Raw genomic sequence first — 16,310 nt, forward strand, 5'->3', positions numbered from 1 at the left:
GTTCACCTCGGTGGCTGGGGGGGGCCCGGGCAGCAGGAGCCACAGCCGTACTGGAGCCACCTTTAGGAGGAGCCGAGGTCCCCACCCAGCCTCTGTCTGGTAACCAGATGCCACCTAGGCTTGTGTTAATAGAGAATTCTGACCAGGTCCTTACAGGACAGGGACCCTGGGACCTGAAAGAGGAACGGGGGGAAAGCACGAGAACGCACGGCCCTCCTGAGCCCACGCGCTGTATGCCCCGCGCCATGTGTCCCGCGCGGTGTGCCCCGCAACTGCTCAGGGCCGCTCCTGCCTCCCGTGGCCTCCAGGCAGCAGCTGAGAGCCGTTCGGGGTGTAGGCTTTCCTGAGACAGAGATCAGGGCTCAGTCCCCACTCTGCTGTGGGTGTGCGTGTGGTGTGTGTGTCTGTGTGGTATCTGTGTGTCTGTCTGTGGGGTACGTGTGTGTATGTGTGTATGTGTGTATCTGTGTGTGGTGTGTGTATACGTGTGTATACGTGTGTGGTTGTGTTTGTATGTGTGGTGTGTGTATGTGTGTGGTGTGTGTGTCTGCGTGTGAGTGCGGCTGGCGCAGGCACACCCTGGACTCGGCAGCCGGCCAGCTCTGAGTGTGAATCCCAGCTCTCCCCCTTGTGACCTGTGTGGCTCTGGGCAGGTTGCTCAAACTCCTGGGGCCTCAGTGTCCCCGTCTGGAGGATGGCGAGGCTGCGAATCGAGAGAACCCGTGTTCCTGGGTCGTCAGGAGGACTCCGTCAAGGCTGGTGCTAACAGTGAGCGCTGTTAATAGAGAGAGCCCTTGAGACGGTGCTGGGACGCCTAAACCGCCCTGCTGTGCACGTTGTTGTGGGAATAACTGAATGCCAGGCGGCTACAGGGGTTTTTTAAAAGGCACAGGAGTCCAGCTCTTGTCCCTCGCTCCTGAGGGCCTCTCCTGAAAGGCAGAGGGCAGGACATCCCACCGTGCCTGACCCCGGCCCCTCTCAGGGAAGCAGTGGATGGAAGGCTCCCCCCACTGCACCATCGTCAATGTGCCATCTGGGGCCACAGAGACCCCCAGCCCGAGGGTGGGGGGCCCGGAGTCCTGAGGGTGGGCGGGGCCAGGGAGGGCCAGGGCCTGCATCTCTGCCTGCCTGTGAGCCCCACAGCTGCCCCAGCCCTCCTCCCTGCCAGCATAAACACCCCAGCCAGACAAAAAGCCTGTTTCTGCTGGTTTTAAACCCTCAGTCTCTCCCTTCACCACCTCCGGCCAAAATAAAGACAAGCGACGGGCGGGCCTGCTCTTTGGAGAGAATGGAGGGGCGGCACCAGAGGCGCAGGGGGCCTGCTATCCTACAAGCTTGGACGGCTCAGGTTCCAAAGGGAACACACACCTCCTGCTTTGTCCAAGGCACCAAGCGGGCAGAGGCCGAGGTCAGACAGGCCTCCAGAATCCCCAGTGAATCTGTCTGCATCCCTGGCTGTGTGATGGGAGGCGGCAGAGCTGGCCGGGTCCAGCCTGGGGGCGCCAGCTCCATCTCCTCTCCAGGACAGGGAGAAGGCTGATGGAGAAGCCTCCAGGCTGCCTCGTGGGCCCGGGTGGTGGTGGTGGGGGGGGGCTCCCCACTTCTTTGGAGTCAAGTCTCCATCACTCTGGGCTGCTTTGGTAACTTATGTCATTAGCAAACAAAGGGACAAGTTTTCTCCTGCCTGTGCCCGAAATAACCCTGGAGGGGACATTAGCCAGACTCCTTTAACGTTCTGGTGCAGGGTGGGCGGAATACTTTAGGTGTTATTCATGTATGAAAACCTCACTTGCATAAAAAGTTACCGGATGTGGCCTCTACGCAGCTGAGTTCTCTAAGGAGTCCGTTTCTCCACCAGGTAAAAGACTCCTTCACTGGCTTTTTACCAAGCAGAACTGGGTGAATTTTCCAAGCCACAGCTCTAGTTTAGAGATACAGGGCTGAGCTGTAAGAGGTAATGACACTGATGTCTCAGGACTGTCCCCGACTGACTGCCAGCTCCTGGGAGACAGGGCCAGCGGCGTCCACCTTTCTAACCAGCGGTCTGCCCATCGGCACAGTGTCCCTGACACAGGCTGGGCCTGAGGTCCTGAACCCATGACACAGTTACTTTGGGGTGAGTATTAGCAAGTCTGGGAAACTAGAGAAGACGGGAGATGGTGTCCCCAAGTGCCCACTGCTTGGGCCACGTTCTGGCTGCCACTTGGAGAGAGCAACACCACACAGGCTGGGCTGCTCCGGGGCGGCGGCCTCTTCCAAGCGCGCCCCATGCCTGCTTTACTGCGCGGGGAGCAGCAGCAGGAAACGTCACCCTTGCGTTCAGAGACGGGTCTGCTGCACCGGGCCAGCCTTTGTTAAGATGCTGGTGCTGCAAGGTTTCCCAAAGCCGCGGGGGTGGGGACGCTGCAGGGAGACGGAGCCTGGCCGGCTGAGCACGTGCCCCAAGGCCTCGGAACGGTCATCTGTCTCATTTCCTGACCTCCCCAGGAAGCAGTGAATTTTGTTGTCACATCATAACCGAGAACTAAATGGGTAAAAAAAAAAGCTTCAAAGAATGAAAAGGAGCTGGATATTTATTTTATGTCTTCCTCTCGACAATAAAACATCCCCCAGGGCGTCTGTGCCTGGAAAGGCTGCCCACGCTGTCAGACGGCTATTACACCCTCTGGACTGCGCCCCGTGTCCCGAAGGCGCCTGGCCAGGCATGTGACTTCCCGGGGGGCTGAGCCGGTGCCCGGGGGGCTGGGGTGAGGGGCCCAGGTCCCGGGGAGCTCTGCTTGTGTGTTCAGGGGGAGGGGGCGGCCCACCTACCTGGGGATGTTCTCATCGACGGTGGCCCATCCGTAGAGGAAAACGATGATCCCCACCACGGAGGCGGGGATGAGCATCTGGGTGTACACGCCCAGCCAGGCGAAGTACAGGCCGATCTTCTCCCCAAAATACTTCCTACACCGCAGGGCAAAGCCAAACAGACACACTTACTCTCAATCCACAACCCGTCCCCGCCCCAGTGAGGGGCAGCTCACACGGGAGCCCCAGGGGGACTCTGAGCCAGGCCACCAGGCCTTCCCTGCGTCCACCCCCTTTCTCCCCTGTGCTCCGAAGGTGGGAGCTCTTCCGCTGGGGACCCAGGCTGCTGGCAGGGTGCTGCCCAGAGGCTGTGGGCTCCATTTCCCAGCCTGTTCAGCCCGGAGGCACCAGGAGAACCAATAACTCCCGTATATTAAGCATCTCAAGCTCCTTGATGGGCTGAGCTCTGGTCTGCATGTCCCCACAGCACACACATTGTTTATCTGTCTGCCCCTTCCTGCCCCGGAACGCAGGTCCTCGATGGCCAGTTCTTACAAATTCCAAGGCAGTTCTTTTTTTCTCTCAATATAGCAAAGAAAGGAACCCCGCCAGTCGCCCAGCTGGGTCAAGCTGGAACGTGATTTTAGTGGGAGATGGTGAACACGACAGACAACAGCCCATCCTGCGGTGAATCTGAGTCAACTGCCCCACCGAAGGCTCGGCCGGGCTTTGGGTCCTGCCCCTGCCGGAAGGCCTTGGCTCCTCGGCACGAGCTCTTCAAGCTCAAACAGGCTCCTGGGACTGCGCGCTCAGTGCGGTCGACGCATAGGGACATTTAACCGATTAGGTCTGCTCCTGGCGCCCCCTCTTACCTGACCAGATCGATGGGCTGGTACTTGTAGAAGACCCCGTAACTGGCCCACTCTTCGTACAGGAGCTGGGAGAGAGAAAGTGGTGAGGGGCTGGGGAAAATGTGACCTCCCAGCTCTCTCCCCGGAACACGGAGCTGCCGGGACGCCGCTGAACTGAGGTACTCAGCTCACAGCTCCATCATGCATTCATTCAACAAACACGTGTAGAGAGTCAACCCTGTGCCAAGGACCGTGCTGGGCACTGGGCACTGAGGTGAGCAGAGCCGAATCCTGGCGCTCCCCTTCTAGTTGGGGGGACAGACACGGAAAAACGGGTCAAAGCTTTCAGCTCTGGGTAGGGCCTCGAAGAACCCACAGGCGGGGGCGGGGTCCTCAGGCAAGAACAGGCCTATGTTCTTAGGTGATGGTGGGGCTGAGAAAGAAGCCTTGGGCATCACTGTGGAGCCCTCACCCTTCACAATTGGGTCTGGAGTTGGTCTGAAATGGCCACTACTCTCCTACCAGCACCATCCTGTTCCCTGGCCCAGAGGCTCTATCTCACTTTTTGCCTCTGAAATGGCTTACTTACCCCTAAAATTCTATTGGTTCTCTGAGCTCACGTCTGATTGGCTGTTTTCCTTCACTCCTGATTGGTTATTACTCTCACTCCTCACTGGTCCACTTCCCAACTTCTGATTGGTCCATTTGTAGTACTTCATTTGCATGAAGCTCACTCCTGATTGGTTATTTTCCTCACTCCTGATTGGTCTATTTCTACAAAGCTTGTTCCTAGTTGGTCAACTTTTGTTATACCTTATTTGCATATGATGTTGCAAAGAGTAAACTGGTAGCCTATAAAGGCCTGTGTAAACCTGCAAATAGGGTCCAGAACTTGAAGTGTTAACTCTTCTGGGCCCACTGGCATAATAAACTTGAGTTCTTCAACTCTCCGAGTGCTGCTTGGTTTCTCGCCCAGATCCAGGTTGCTGTCACAACTGAGCTGTAATGCCAAGCTGTAACACACTTTTCCGCAACAATGAGACTGGGGTTTTGATCTGATAGGACCCGCGTCTCTATAAGAAGAGGAAGAGATACCAGGGCTTTCTTTTTTAACGTGCACACATGGGGGAAAGGCCATGTGAGAGCACAGTTAGAAGGCGGCCGTCTGCAAGCCAGGGAGAGAGCCCTCACCAGAACCCTACCCTGCCAGCGCCCTGACCGGGGACTTCCAGCCTCCAGAACCGTGAGAGACAAATGTCTCCTGTTTAAGCCCCTCAGTCTGGTATTTCATTACAGCAGCCTGAGCTGACACCTTCTCCCCCCCTGTCTTGGAAGATCAAGAGCTGACGGGATGGATCTCTGTGCACAAAGACATCTCCCATTAAGTCTCTGAAAATTTAAAAAGTGTAAGAGGCTCACTGGGAGGGGTCCAGCTTTCACAGATGAGGGAGTCAGGGGTCCGGAGAAAGGACCCTCCTGCAAACGCCTCCATTTCTTCTCCTTCTGCAGGGCTGAGAAACAGCACCCGGGAGAACACAAGCCAGCACACGTGCCTCCAAAAGACGGGGAGGAAAACAACACAGAAAAGCCAGATGCATTCTTAATAAATGATCAGCGAACCTTGCTGTCAGAATCCTAGGTTTGGTCTGCTCTGAGTTTTGTAAGAGTAGCTTCCTTTAGACGTCCAGTCTTTCTGTAAGCGGCAGGGACAGGGTGTGTCCAGCAGGGTTCCAACAAGTTCGGAAAAGCTAACAGCAAGCCTGCCTGCTGGTGGGTGAGGCCTCGCAGCTTCTGGGTAAGGAACTGGGATGCGTGGGGCTTCCCCCCATCTCGGAGGAGAGAGGGGCCAGGAATTGGAGCTGTGTTGCTGTGCTGGGATGTTGGCTCTGCTGAGTCTGGATGGGGTGTGCTGGGCAGGCCTTCCCAGCTGAGTCCTGGGTGGGTGTCCTGGGCAGACCCTCCTGCCCTGAGCCCCGCCAGGCATCCGGGCAGACGCTATCCCCTCTGAGCCCCATGGCCTCCTTTACCCTGAAGGAGGCTGTCCTTCCTCCCAGGTCACTGAGTGGGGCCAGGTGGGCTCACGCCCGTTAGAGCCCTCTGTGAAGGTGGAGCACTGAGGGTCGTTGTGTGCTATCTGTCTGAGGATGCGGAAAATGAGGAAAAGCCTACGGTTTCCCCCTGTAAAGGGAGAGGCCTGAGCCGGCAAACCCTGCTGAGCTCACCCGGCACCCAGCACGAGCGAAGCAGCCCCCACCGACCCAGGCAGCTCCCCACCCTCGGCTGAAATCCAGTTGCCGATTTACACCATAGGGAGTCAGAGGGGGAGGGCGGGGAGGGGGAGACGGGCGAGGAGAGAGACCCTGGATGGGGAGAGGCCACGAAGCCTGCGGGGGGGAGGGGAGGCACCAGGGCAGAAGAGCCACGGGAAGACCCTCTCGAAAGCTCGGCCTTGTCACACTGCTCACCCTGTTCCCGGGCAGTGGGACTGGCTGTCGCAGTTCGGCCACCATCCACCAACAGATGTGACTGACGGGGAACACCCAGCTCTCTGCATGAGCTACCCTACACCTCAAGGGGCTTTTCTTCCTGCCATGAGGAAAACGTCCATCACCCTGTAGCTGTTGGGGGCAGGAGATGAAACTTAAGATTTCCTTGCAGTGGTTGGCAGGTCGCCGGGGGGCCCCTCAGCCTGCGAGCAGATGAGGGGAGCCGGGGGCCCTGGGGCTGTAGCCAGTCACTGCGCACCTGGGGTGATCTCCTTACTCCCTGGGGGGAGGGGCGCTTGGCCCCAAGGCCCCTGAGGGTCTGTGGCCCAAAGACCAGGCCGATAGTCAGGGCACAGCCTCCGCCCTCGCCTGCCTCTGCTTGGACATTCCTATTTGTGACCCTGCTCTGCCTGTGGCCTGGAGGCCGAAGGGCCAGAAAGGGGTCACCGAAGCCCACGGAGGGAGCATTTTTAGGTGGAGGAAGGGCTCTGGGTAGTGGCAGAGGGGCGCAGAGAGACGAAGCGGGCCGGACTCTGGGGCCAGGGCCGGGGCGGGGCAGGCTTGCCGACGGGACGGGGGAGTTCTGCACATCACGGGGTCTCAGACGGATGCCAGCTGTTCCACCAAAAATAACCAAATATGTATTTTTGTGCTAAATCAGATAGCATCTTCAGCTGGATTCCCGGGCGGGCGAGTTGTATCAAGTACTGAAGGTTTAAAAACACATACGGGGGGCTGGAGGGGGGTGGGGATGAAGAACATTCCACACACAGCTTCCCGGCCCCTGCGACCTGGGACAAGGCCACCACCGTGAGGTTTTCGGGGAATCACCCCCCACCGCCCCACCTCGGCAGCAAGAGGCAGGACAAGGGGGGCTGAAACGAATGCAGGGCCGGAGGGGGGCAGCTCCCCAAGGGGACGGAGGTCTGTGCCTGAGGAACCGGGAGGGGCTGGGGCAGGGGTGGGAAGGAGGCTGGCATCCGGGTGTGGGCACGTGAGGGAAGGAGGAGAAACGGCTGTGGGGGGGGGGGGAGCTGTGGGGTGGGTGTGGGAGCGCCGGAGAGCCTGGGCGGGAGGAATTAGGGACAGCCCCTAAAGAATAAGGGATCACTCAGTGTTTCCCAAAGTGTGTTCCACGGAACTTCAGCTCTACAACCCTTTTCACTGAAGAGGGTTCCAGGTCAAGTAGGCTTGAGAAACACTGGCTTGGCCCTGTGCTGCTGGGGGCTGTGGCGCCCCGGGCGGCTGGCCCAGCTTCTCCCAAACTTGTTTCCCCGGAGGCTGGGCAGGGTTAGGCCAAGTGTCAGTAAAGAGCCCTGGAGGTCCTGACAGATCCGGTGAGACACAGGTTTCAACCTAGCCACGTAGGGCTGCGGAAGGACAGAGGGAAAGGGCAGGCGGTGGGGGCATGTCCCCTCCCCCCACGTGATCTGACCTCCTGAAAGGATGCTTTGGAGAGTCTGAGAGGACAGTGCAACGAAGCGAGTTCACCACCGTCTCCCTCGGACGTGGGGCCGCAGCACCGTGACCGTAAGCCCAGCCCCGCTCACGCTGGCCCTGAGGCCCCCAGACCCCAGGAGCGGCTTCCTGGCTCTGCAGCACTCACCCTCCTGTCGTTGAACTCCACGCTGTCCCCGTCATAGTCACCCTGTCCAGAGAGGGAGGAGAGAGTCTTACATTTTTTGAACAGTTCAGATCCGAAGCCTTTCCAGACACAAACTCCAGCAGCCCTGACTGATGCAGTTAAGCTCACCCCAGGACAGGACTTCACCCAGAGCGGACAGTCGCCCAGGCCCTGGGGCCGCCTGGGATAAAAAGCGCCCTGTGAGACCTCAGGCTGCCCCGCCAGCCCCTCATCCCCAGGAAAGACCGAGGCGCCTTCCCCACGTCGCAGAGACAGCACCCAGGAAGGGAACACGGCTAGCTCCTTGGAATTGACATCACAGAGGAACGGGGGCCGTGGGGGTGGAGGAACCGCATCAATAGGACAAACACACCCCCCCCGCCGGGACGGTCCGGCATCTCGTCCCAGGGCCCCGTCCAGGCAGTGCCCCCCACTCTCCAACGTCGCAGGAGGGGTGATGAGTCAGACGGTCACTGTACATGAAGGTCAGTGAGCAGTACTCTAGCTTTACAGATGGGAACACTGAGGCTCGGAGGAGCAAACTAACTTTCCTGGGATAGACAGGGAAATCCTGTCAGACCTGGGACGTGGATCCTGGTCTCCAAATCCAATGGACAAGAAGGAGGGTCCAAAAGCTGAAAGTGAGCCAGGATTCCAGCAGGTGACACCGCCGACCGAGGAGGAGCCGTGAGACAGAGGGTCTGGGAGGCCCCCGCCTGGCCGGCCTGGCCTGGCCAACCGGTCCTGGGGCTGCTGGGCAGATAAAGGCTCTGAGGGATCCAGGAGGTCTGCCTGGTGCCTGCTCCACTCACCAGCTCCTTCTCTGACCCCCGTGGCACCACCAGCCCCCTCCAGGCGGGAGAACTTGACCACCAGGAGAGCAACTGATGCTGTGGTCTATGCGGGAAGATGCCCTGGGAGCCGTTTACCCAGTTCCCCCGTCTTCAGGGGCCCTCCCTGCCCAACCCGACCTTTTTGGCTTCCCGGTGTTTTCACTCCTGGCTGAGACAGCCACACGATTCCAGCAGCACCTCATTTCCCCGGAGGTCAGTTAGCCGGTGACCTCGACGGGGGTAGGTGCCAACCAGGAAGGAAGCCAAAAAGCCGTCCAGCAGCGGCTAAAACGCCAAGTCCTTCTCCTGAGCTGAATGCTAGCTCCAGGAGCAAAAACCTCTTCCTCTACATGCAGTCCCGACAGGTTGTGTCTGGCTGGCAAGGGCACCAGCGCCTGGCCTGACGGACACTCTCGCTGAATGAATGAATGAGTGAGTGAGTGAGTGAACGCAGTAACCAAGGCACCGGCGCGGGTGGGAAGCTATGGGCCACGCGCTGAAGGCCGTCAGATGCTCAGTGGTCCCAGGCGGATGGAGGGAACTACACACACACGGGGGGAGAGCCCACCCCCCACCAGGGGCTGAGGTGCAGCCTCGCTGTGGCTGGCGTCCTCTGTTTAAGAGCATGGGGTGCACGTGTCTCAATTCAGGATTTATCTCCCCAAATATTTGAACTTCAGCTTTGGTACTTAACGGGGTGTCATGTCCGTCAGTTGTGTGGAAAATCCACGGATGTAAAATCTACTATTTCCTCAACATGACTGAAGTCCGTAATCCAGCTGAAAGAACCCTCGAAGCAGAGCCAGAGGACTTGGGCTCCATTCCTCGGCTGTGTGCTCCTGGGTAAGCTGCTTAAGCAACTGCAGCCTCAGTCTCCCCATCTGCAAAGTGGGAACAGACCCCACAGGGCAGGCTTCCCTACTGCTGTGTAAGGGACAAAGATGACGGTGCAATAGAGGATCAAGCAGCCTACTGTCAACCAGGGCTGGCTTCTGGCCCCAGCTCCTCCACAGGGGCTGTGTGACCTTGGGCAAGTCACTGAACCTCTCTGAGCCTCCATGTTTGCATCGGATTAAATGAGACAAAGCTCCTATGAAACATGGTTCTTTGCATGCAGTAGGTGCTCAGAAATGTTGATTTCTCCTCTTTCCCTTTTAAGACTTAAAAGGCTGACTCAAACAGGCAGGGAGGCCCCGAAACATTCCGCCTTCTGTCTCTGACATCTTGGCAGGGGTTACTGGCTCCAAGGCCAAGCAGGGCTGTGTTCCCGGCGCCAGTGGGGCTGAACAACTGAGCAGACCTGAGCAGGGTGGATGAGCGAGGCCCCTTCCGGGGAGGAGCCAGGAGCGCTGGCTGGGACCTTCAGGGCCTGAGCCCTGCCCTTGAAACATTCCTCAAGCCACGGCAACTTGGGTCAATCGCCAAGGCAACTTGACTCAGTCCTACCCAAATCGACACCGCATTTATACTAGGTGCTGAGTGTGGGGGTTTTCATGAGATACAGGCCCAAGGAAGGGCATCCAAACAGTGCTGCCTTTGTGGGACAGGGAGCATGGAGCCCAGAGAGAAAGAACTCTACTGTGCTGGGGGAAGGGGAGAAGAAAGGTTCCATGCAGAGGAGGCAGGAAGAGCATGGCAGGCAGAAGGAACAGCATGAACGGAGGCATGGAGGCAAGAAAGTGGGATCAGTTGACCCCAGATCCTGCAGTGAGGGGGAGGCCCTGATCCCTACAGTGAGTGATGAGGGTTCGACAGCAGGTCGGCTGAACATCTTCCCTCCCACTCAACAGCCTGGGGAGATGACCATGTGCTGCACTGGTCCCCTCCGTTTGTCCAATCTAGTGTCTCCCCAAAAGCCCTTCTGTTTTTGTAACCCCTCCAAAACCCACTGCAGCCCTGGCAACTGGCAGCGTGAGTATTATTCCTGACTTGCAGATGGGGATACTGAAGTTCAGAGAGGGCAGGGGCTGTCTCCTCCACTCAAGGCCACAGAGGAGTGAGTGGCCAGGACTAGAATCTGGGTCCCGTGACCCCCAGGCCTGCCCTCTCTCGCTCCTAGTCTTTGCAGTAACACACATTTGGAAAGTTCCAGAGATCCTCCATCCGGGGTTCCCACACTGCTCAGGCCCCGTGGCCCATCCCCAGTGCCCTGCTGAACTCTCGTCCCTGTCTCCATAGAGACAAGAAGAGAATCCTCTCTCGCTCCATCCTGAGCCAAGACAACGCAGCCGTGGTCACAGGCTGTATTTGTCAGGGGGATGCCAGTGGGATTTGGAGATTCAGCTCAGGAAGCTGGCCACTTGCTCTGCAGAAGCAGATGCACAGAGAGCGCTGGTCATTCCGCCAGAGCCCGAGCAGGACAGGGTGGGGGAGATGGAGCCAGGGGAAGCATCTTGTGGACCGGCTGGCTGTGAGGTCCAGATACGGATGGGGCAGAGTTTCTGCCACAGATGCCCCCGCCTTGGTGGAATGGCTCTGCGAGCAAAGACGGCTGTGTGTGTGACTCTGGTCCCCACCTGGGGAAAGCGGGAAGGGCTGTGCATGGCTGACATTTACGGGAGAGCCAAAGCAGAAAGCCCAGACTGCAGGAGAAAGAGGGCTCCCTTGGGGACGAGGCCCTGGGGATTTGGGGAATCAAATGACGCAGAGATGAGCCGTGCCTGTCAAGGTTACTTACATCGTGCAAGGGGTAGGCTGCCGAGTAAACGCCGTTGGCCAGCAGGCTCGTGATGCCTTGAAAATAAAGGTAGAGACAAGGGGTTACGGCCCAGGCATGCCTCCCACGGCTCAGGTTCGACCAGAGCGGCCCCAGGACCGTCTGGATCACCGAGAATTTGTTTTCAAAGCGAGCCACGCCTGGCTGCACAGAGCCCAGCCACCTTTCTGGGGTTTCCTCCCGGGGTTTGACTAGGCGATGGTGAAAACATGCTGTATGGGCAGAATTAGGAAGACACAGAGGAAACCCCAAGAGGAAATCACGTCTGGGAGGAAGAAGGCACCCCCAAACCTGCAATTCACCAGCGACCCCCGCCTGCGAGATCAGGAAGGTGGATTGTCAGTGGTTAGGAAAAGCTGAATCATGAGAAAAAAATATGGATGGGGAAATTGATGGTGTCAGAAACACACATACAATTTGGAATTAGATTTTAGGTTGATTGGAAAAGCCAAAGAGGAGGCCTGCGGGCCCTGCGTGGCAGGGCAGAGGCACTTACCGTATTTACCACATTTTCGCCTTTTATTTAAAAGGGCAGAGTCCTTCTTTCTTCCCTCTCCTTGCCCTGTTTACACATCCAGCTATTAGTTACATGAAAAAGGGCCTGGAAGAATCAAAGCTGCATTTGGGGGGGAAACGCGCTCACTCACGCCGTCCTGGTGGGCTTCTGGTGGGCGCTGGAATGATGGCCTGGCCCTCGTTTGCCACCCGAGGCCCCGCACTGGGAGCGTTAGAAAAATAACCATTTCTGCACGTCTTGAGAGTCCAGAGGTGCGGACTCGGGCGCCCAGCTCCAGGAGACAGTGCCGTGAGGGGGAAGGCGGAGCCCAGCCAAGCATGGGGCCGGGGGTTCCTGGAGATCTGATCTTGCCCTGCACACATCCATGGGGGCCCAGGAGTTTCCATGAACCCCTTTGCTGGTCACAGGACCCTCTGTCTGGCTGAACAAGCTTTCTAGGTGGTAAGCGGGTCACATTTTTCAGTGGCCTGGCCGCCACTCTTTACTACTCTGCTGTGACATAGGTGTGAAAGTCACTTCCTGAAATCCACTTAAAAATAAACCATTTCCTCAGCTACTGATCTGGGATGGTCAGGGCACCTGAGGGACGCTTAGAAATCCAAACTGAGCCAGAGCAAGGTGGGAGCATGTGGCCAAAGCCACATGAGTGAAAAGTTCAGCTGTGATTAAAAAAATGAATGAGGGGCCTGATTCAGGTTCCTTGGCTCCTCATTGTCCCCAGAACACTCACAAGGCTGTGCTGTCACAGGGCCTTTGCACAAGCTGCACTCTCCGTCTGGAAGGCTCACCCTTCAAATGTCATCTCATCAGAAAGACCTCTGTTCACTGGTTCCAAATCCTCTTGTCACCCCCCATTCCCCCTCAACCAGCAAGATTACATTCTGGTTTACCTGGTTATCTATGATCTGTTTACCTCTTCCACGATATAAACTCCCTGAGGGTAGGGACCTACCTGGGACAGAGGCTGGTGGGTGATAGAACCCATCCACAAATTTGGAGGTCACGAGGGCTTTCAGACAAGGCGCCAATATGAAATGAGGTGTGGAGAGGGCCCTTCCATCTACCTGTCTGTCACCAGCCCTGGGAACCAGCCCTGCTAGGGAACGGGCCAGAGGACCCAGAGACACCCACTCCCAGGATAACCTGGAGTGGGGATCAGCACTAACTTTCACAGCCACCACACAAGCCTCCACCAGAAAGGACCCTACGGGGACCCTAAAGGACGACTGAGGTCTGAGATGAGCGCTGGGACTAGAACCAGCTTCTCCCACCTCTGGTGGCCTGAGTCACCCTAGAGGCTCTTGATTTCAGAGGCTGGGCTCTGGGGACAGTTTTCCTGGCCACCTCTCGACTCCTGAATGCTGCACCCCCTCACTGACTTAGGACACGGGCTCAGAGATTCCAGGCCCAGAAGGGTGTCCCTGCGACTGACCATTGGCCGCGCTGGGCCGGAAACGTGCAGGCCGCCTGACCCTGGACGGTCCATCCCCCCCCCCCCGCCCCCGCATCCCGGGCCTGCCCCAGGCTTCAGCTGCTAGCATCTTACTCCTCCTCCTGCTCTTTGCTCCCTTCCTGCAGCCTCTTCCCTCCACAGGAAGCCAGGAGGCAGGGAGCCTCTCCTGATGCAAAGACTCTGGCTCTTACCAGACCCTCCTTGGGCCCCTGGAACCACAGCCTCGAAACTTAAGATGCTTCTACAGCATGAAGGACTGTTGCTGGCTCTCAGCAGAGCCAAAAACAGCTCAGGAAGAGGCGGGCAAAGGCTGAGGACAGGCATTCCTTTGCTCTGAAATGCTCTGCTTTAGCAAACTCAGCCTGTGACTGTGGGCAAGGGACCTGTGTTGGTGGTGGGGGGTTTCTGTTCCTGATTTAATTGGGAAGGTTTTGCACTTGTGGTTGAGGTGTTCTGTAAACCGGTACCTAAGGAGCCCAGTGGGGATGGTTTTGCAGCAGGTTCTGGATCAGGGCAAGTGTCATCGGGTATGTGTCAAAGGGCACACACGGTGGGGTGCCCCTTTCAGCCAGACTGCAGCCCGAGCAGGGCGCCTTCTAGGCTGCTTGCAAGTCTGGCTGGCGAGTCTGGTTGCTGCGTCAGGCCGTCGCCCCTGGCTGGAATCCTAACTTCCTCCCCTGGACTATGAGGGTCAAGAGAGACTGAAGACATCTCGGTCTCCCCTCTAGTTTCCAGCAGCCAGAATTTACTGCCTCTGCTGTGAGAGGCTCCTCAGGCCATCAAAGATGCCTCGAGCCAGAGAGGAGGATGCTCTGGTGCTTAAAAGTGCCATAAAACAGCCCCACGGTCCTGGAACGGCTCTCCTGCCTGAAACTGAAACTGTTACACAGGCTTAAATCAAAACCCTCTAAAAAAAAAAAACCCAGCCTGGCTGCCCACCTCCCACGGAGATGACGCGTGCCTTACCCATGCTGTACTTGGCTTTGGTACATGTTGTCCTCTTCAGGATTTCATAGACCTGTTGTGGAGACATGAGGGGCGGCCGTCACTCCAGGCAGCTGGTGGGCTGGCCAACATGGACACGGGTCACCGGGAAGGGAGGTGGTGGCGGCCAGCAGTGCCAGCCTCCCACCAGCTCCCGAAGACAGAGTTGGGCAAGGAGGTTGCCCCAAGGGCCCATTTTTACTTCCCTCCATGAAGCATCCCCCACACTGTGCAGATGCTCAGGGGACGGGTGTCCCGGGCACCCCAGTGGAAGGTTGTCATCCCTTTGGGCTGAGATGTGAGTTGGAATTCGAAGGTATGAGGACCCAGCCAATAGGGCCAATCCCAGGTGTGGTTCTGAATGTTCCAGAAACCTGTGCCCACTTTACTAACAAAATATTTCACTTTGTTCCCTTGGAGCCCTGCCTTGGGGGTCTGCCTGCCTGAGTCTCATTCCTTGTAGCTGTGTGGTCTTGAAACTACCTTGCCACCCCTGCCTCAGTTTCCCCACCTGCAAAATGGGATGAAAAGAATTGGCATGCGGGTTGGAGAGCTCCAGTCACCCCCTGACCCCGGAAGGTTCCAAGTTCCCACCCTGCGGTGCCCCATCCAACCTTCTCCCTTCATCTCCGCCTGCCCAGCCCTGCCCCAGCCACCCGGCCTCCAGACTGCCTCTCTCACTCAGCGACCCTCTCCTGAGGCCACAGGGCCTTTGCCCCGGCTGTTCCTTCTGCCCAAAGTGCTTATCTCTCTAGAGCTAAATGGCTGCGGGGCCCCTTTAACAAACCGTCACCGAGCAGCCACTGCCCCCGTCACTCTGCCCTCTGATTCTGCTCTCCCGTCCCGGGTGCCCTCCACACCTGCCACAGTATAGAAGTGCCTGTTGCCTTTCCCCTCCCGCCAGTCCTGGGCATACACCAGGAGCTTGGTTACTGACCGATGATGAATGAATAAATCACCCAGTCAGTTGGGTCCTGCCCCAGCATCCCCTGAATCTAATCGGTGGCCCTGTCCTGACCTTGATGCTTCTCCCATAACCACCTCCTCCCTGCTACCTGTGGCCACAGCCCTCATTTACAGCCACCACTATGACCACATCCACCCAGCACGTGCCCTCTCACAGCCAGCCACTGGCAGTGATTTTTCTAGGACCTTGCCCTGCAACCATCTATGGCTCCCTAGTGCATACAGGCTGATGGGCTAGTCCTATGATCAGCACCTTAGGCCCTTTTCTGTTGTTTCCTGCTGATCCTGGCTCTTATCTGCTTGCACACTAGGCCGCCCCGATGCCAGGAGCCCAGGGAAGAGGTAGGAGGGGCTATCATCATCTCTTTGTCCAGAACAGCACTGGGTCCCCAAGACTAACGAAGGACAAAGTTTCGAGTCACCAAAGAGTTTCTCTGGAGCATTGGTGGTTTACAAACTGACCTTCAAGTCTCTAGGAGAGACTGCTCCCCCACCCCAGAGGTAAATGGAGTCATGCACTGTTTAGCTGACACTTCACTGGTCCTGCAGAATCGCTTTCTGTGACTTGGGGATCACGGACTAAGCTCAATTATAAAGCGAAGCCCAGAGCCTCCGTCCGCATCTGCCGCCCCGACCTCGGGCCACCTCCCTGACAGCAAGAGGGCGTTTATGACTTTGCACCCTGCCCTGTGCTTCAGAGAGAGCCCTGGAGGTCCCAGAGAGTGTAAAACTGGGGCACACTTACTCACTGAAACAAGGCACGTGCCTCAGTTTCCTCAGCCGGCCATGCTGATTCTCTCCCATCCCAAAATGACACAGAAAAGGTAAGACCACTCAGGTTAAACTGCGTCTGGCTCTCCCAAGCAGCTGGTGTCCACGAGGGAGAAGCTCCCTCCTCTGCACACGTGCCAGCCCTGAGCTTCACTGGCCACTGATGTTTTCTGCATACAAGAGTTTCTTACTGTTTATGATAATGAGATTTAACTGCTAATTGAATTGGCAACACGGTCAATAATTAAAAACCACAGCAGAGACTGTGCTCCTGGCACTGCGTCCGGGTTACCCTCGCGGGGGGGTGGTGCACGGCTGC

At 57.5% G+C, this 16,310-nt stretch overlaps 1 protein-coding gene across 12 annotated transcripts in view; it reads right to left on the bottom strand.

Annotated features, from left to right (window-relative positions):
• The window catches only part of ANO1 (anoctamin 1), a 133,009-nt gene that overhangs the window by 38,316 nt on the left and 78,383 nt on the right, over positions 1-16,310 (bottom strand). For 7 of the 12 annotated variants that reach the window (XM_074371545.1, XM_074371551.1, XM_074371557.1 and 4 more), the window contains exons 7-12: positions 14,237-14,288; positions 11,797-11,862; positions 11,262-11,317; positions 7,734-7,775; positions 3,663-3,727; positions 2,812-2,946 (exon numbers count right to left, since the gene is read on the bottom strand). In XM_074371545.1, coding sequence (XP_074227646.1) covers positions 2,812-2,946; positions 3,663-3,727; positions 7,734-7,775; positions 11,262-11,317; positions 11,797-11,862; positions 14,237-14,288 — 416 coding nt within the window. The remainder of the gene's footprint in view (positions 1-2,811; positions 2,947-3,662; positions 3,728-7,733; positions 7,776-11,261; positions 11,318-11,796; positions 11,863-14,236; positions 14,289-16,310) is intronic. The other 5 variants (XM_074371550.1, XM_074371548.1, XM_074371556.1 and 2 more) reach the window with 1 other exon arrangement.

The sequence above is a fragment of the Camelus bactrianus genome, chromosome 10, assembly GCF_048773025.1.
Source record: "Camelus bactrianus isolate YW-2024 breed Bactrian camel chromosome 10, ASM4877302v1, whole genome shotgun sequence".
NCBI lineage: Eukaryota > Metazoa > Chordata > Mammalia > Artiodactyla > Camelidae > Camelus > Camelus bactrianus.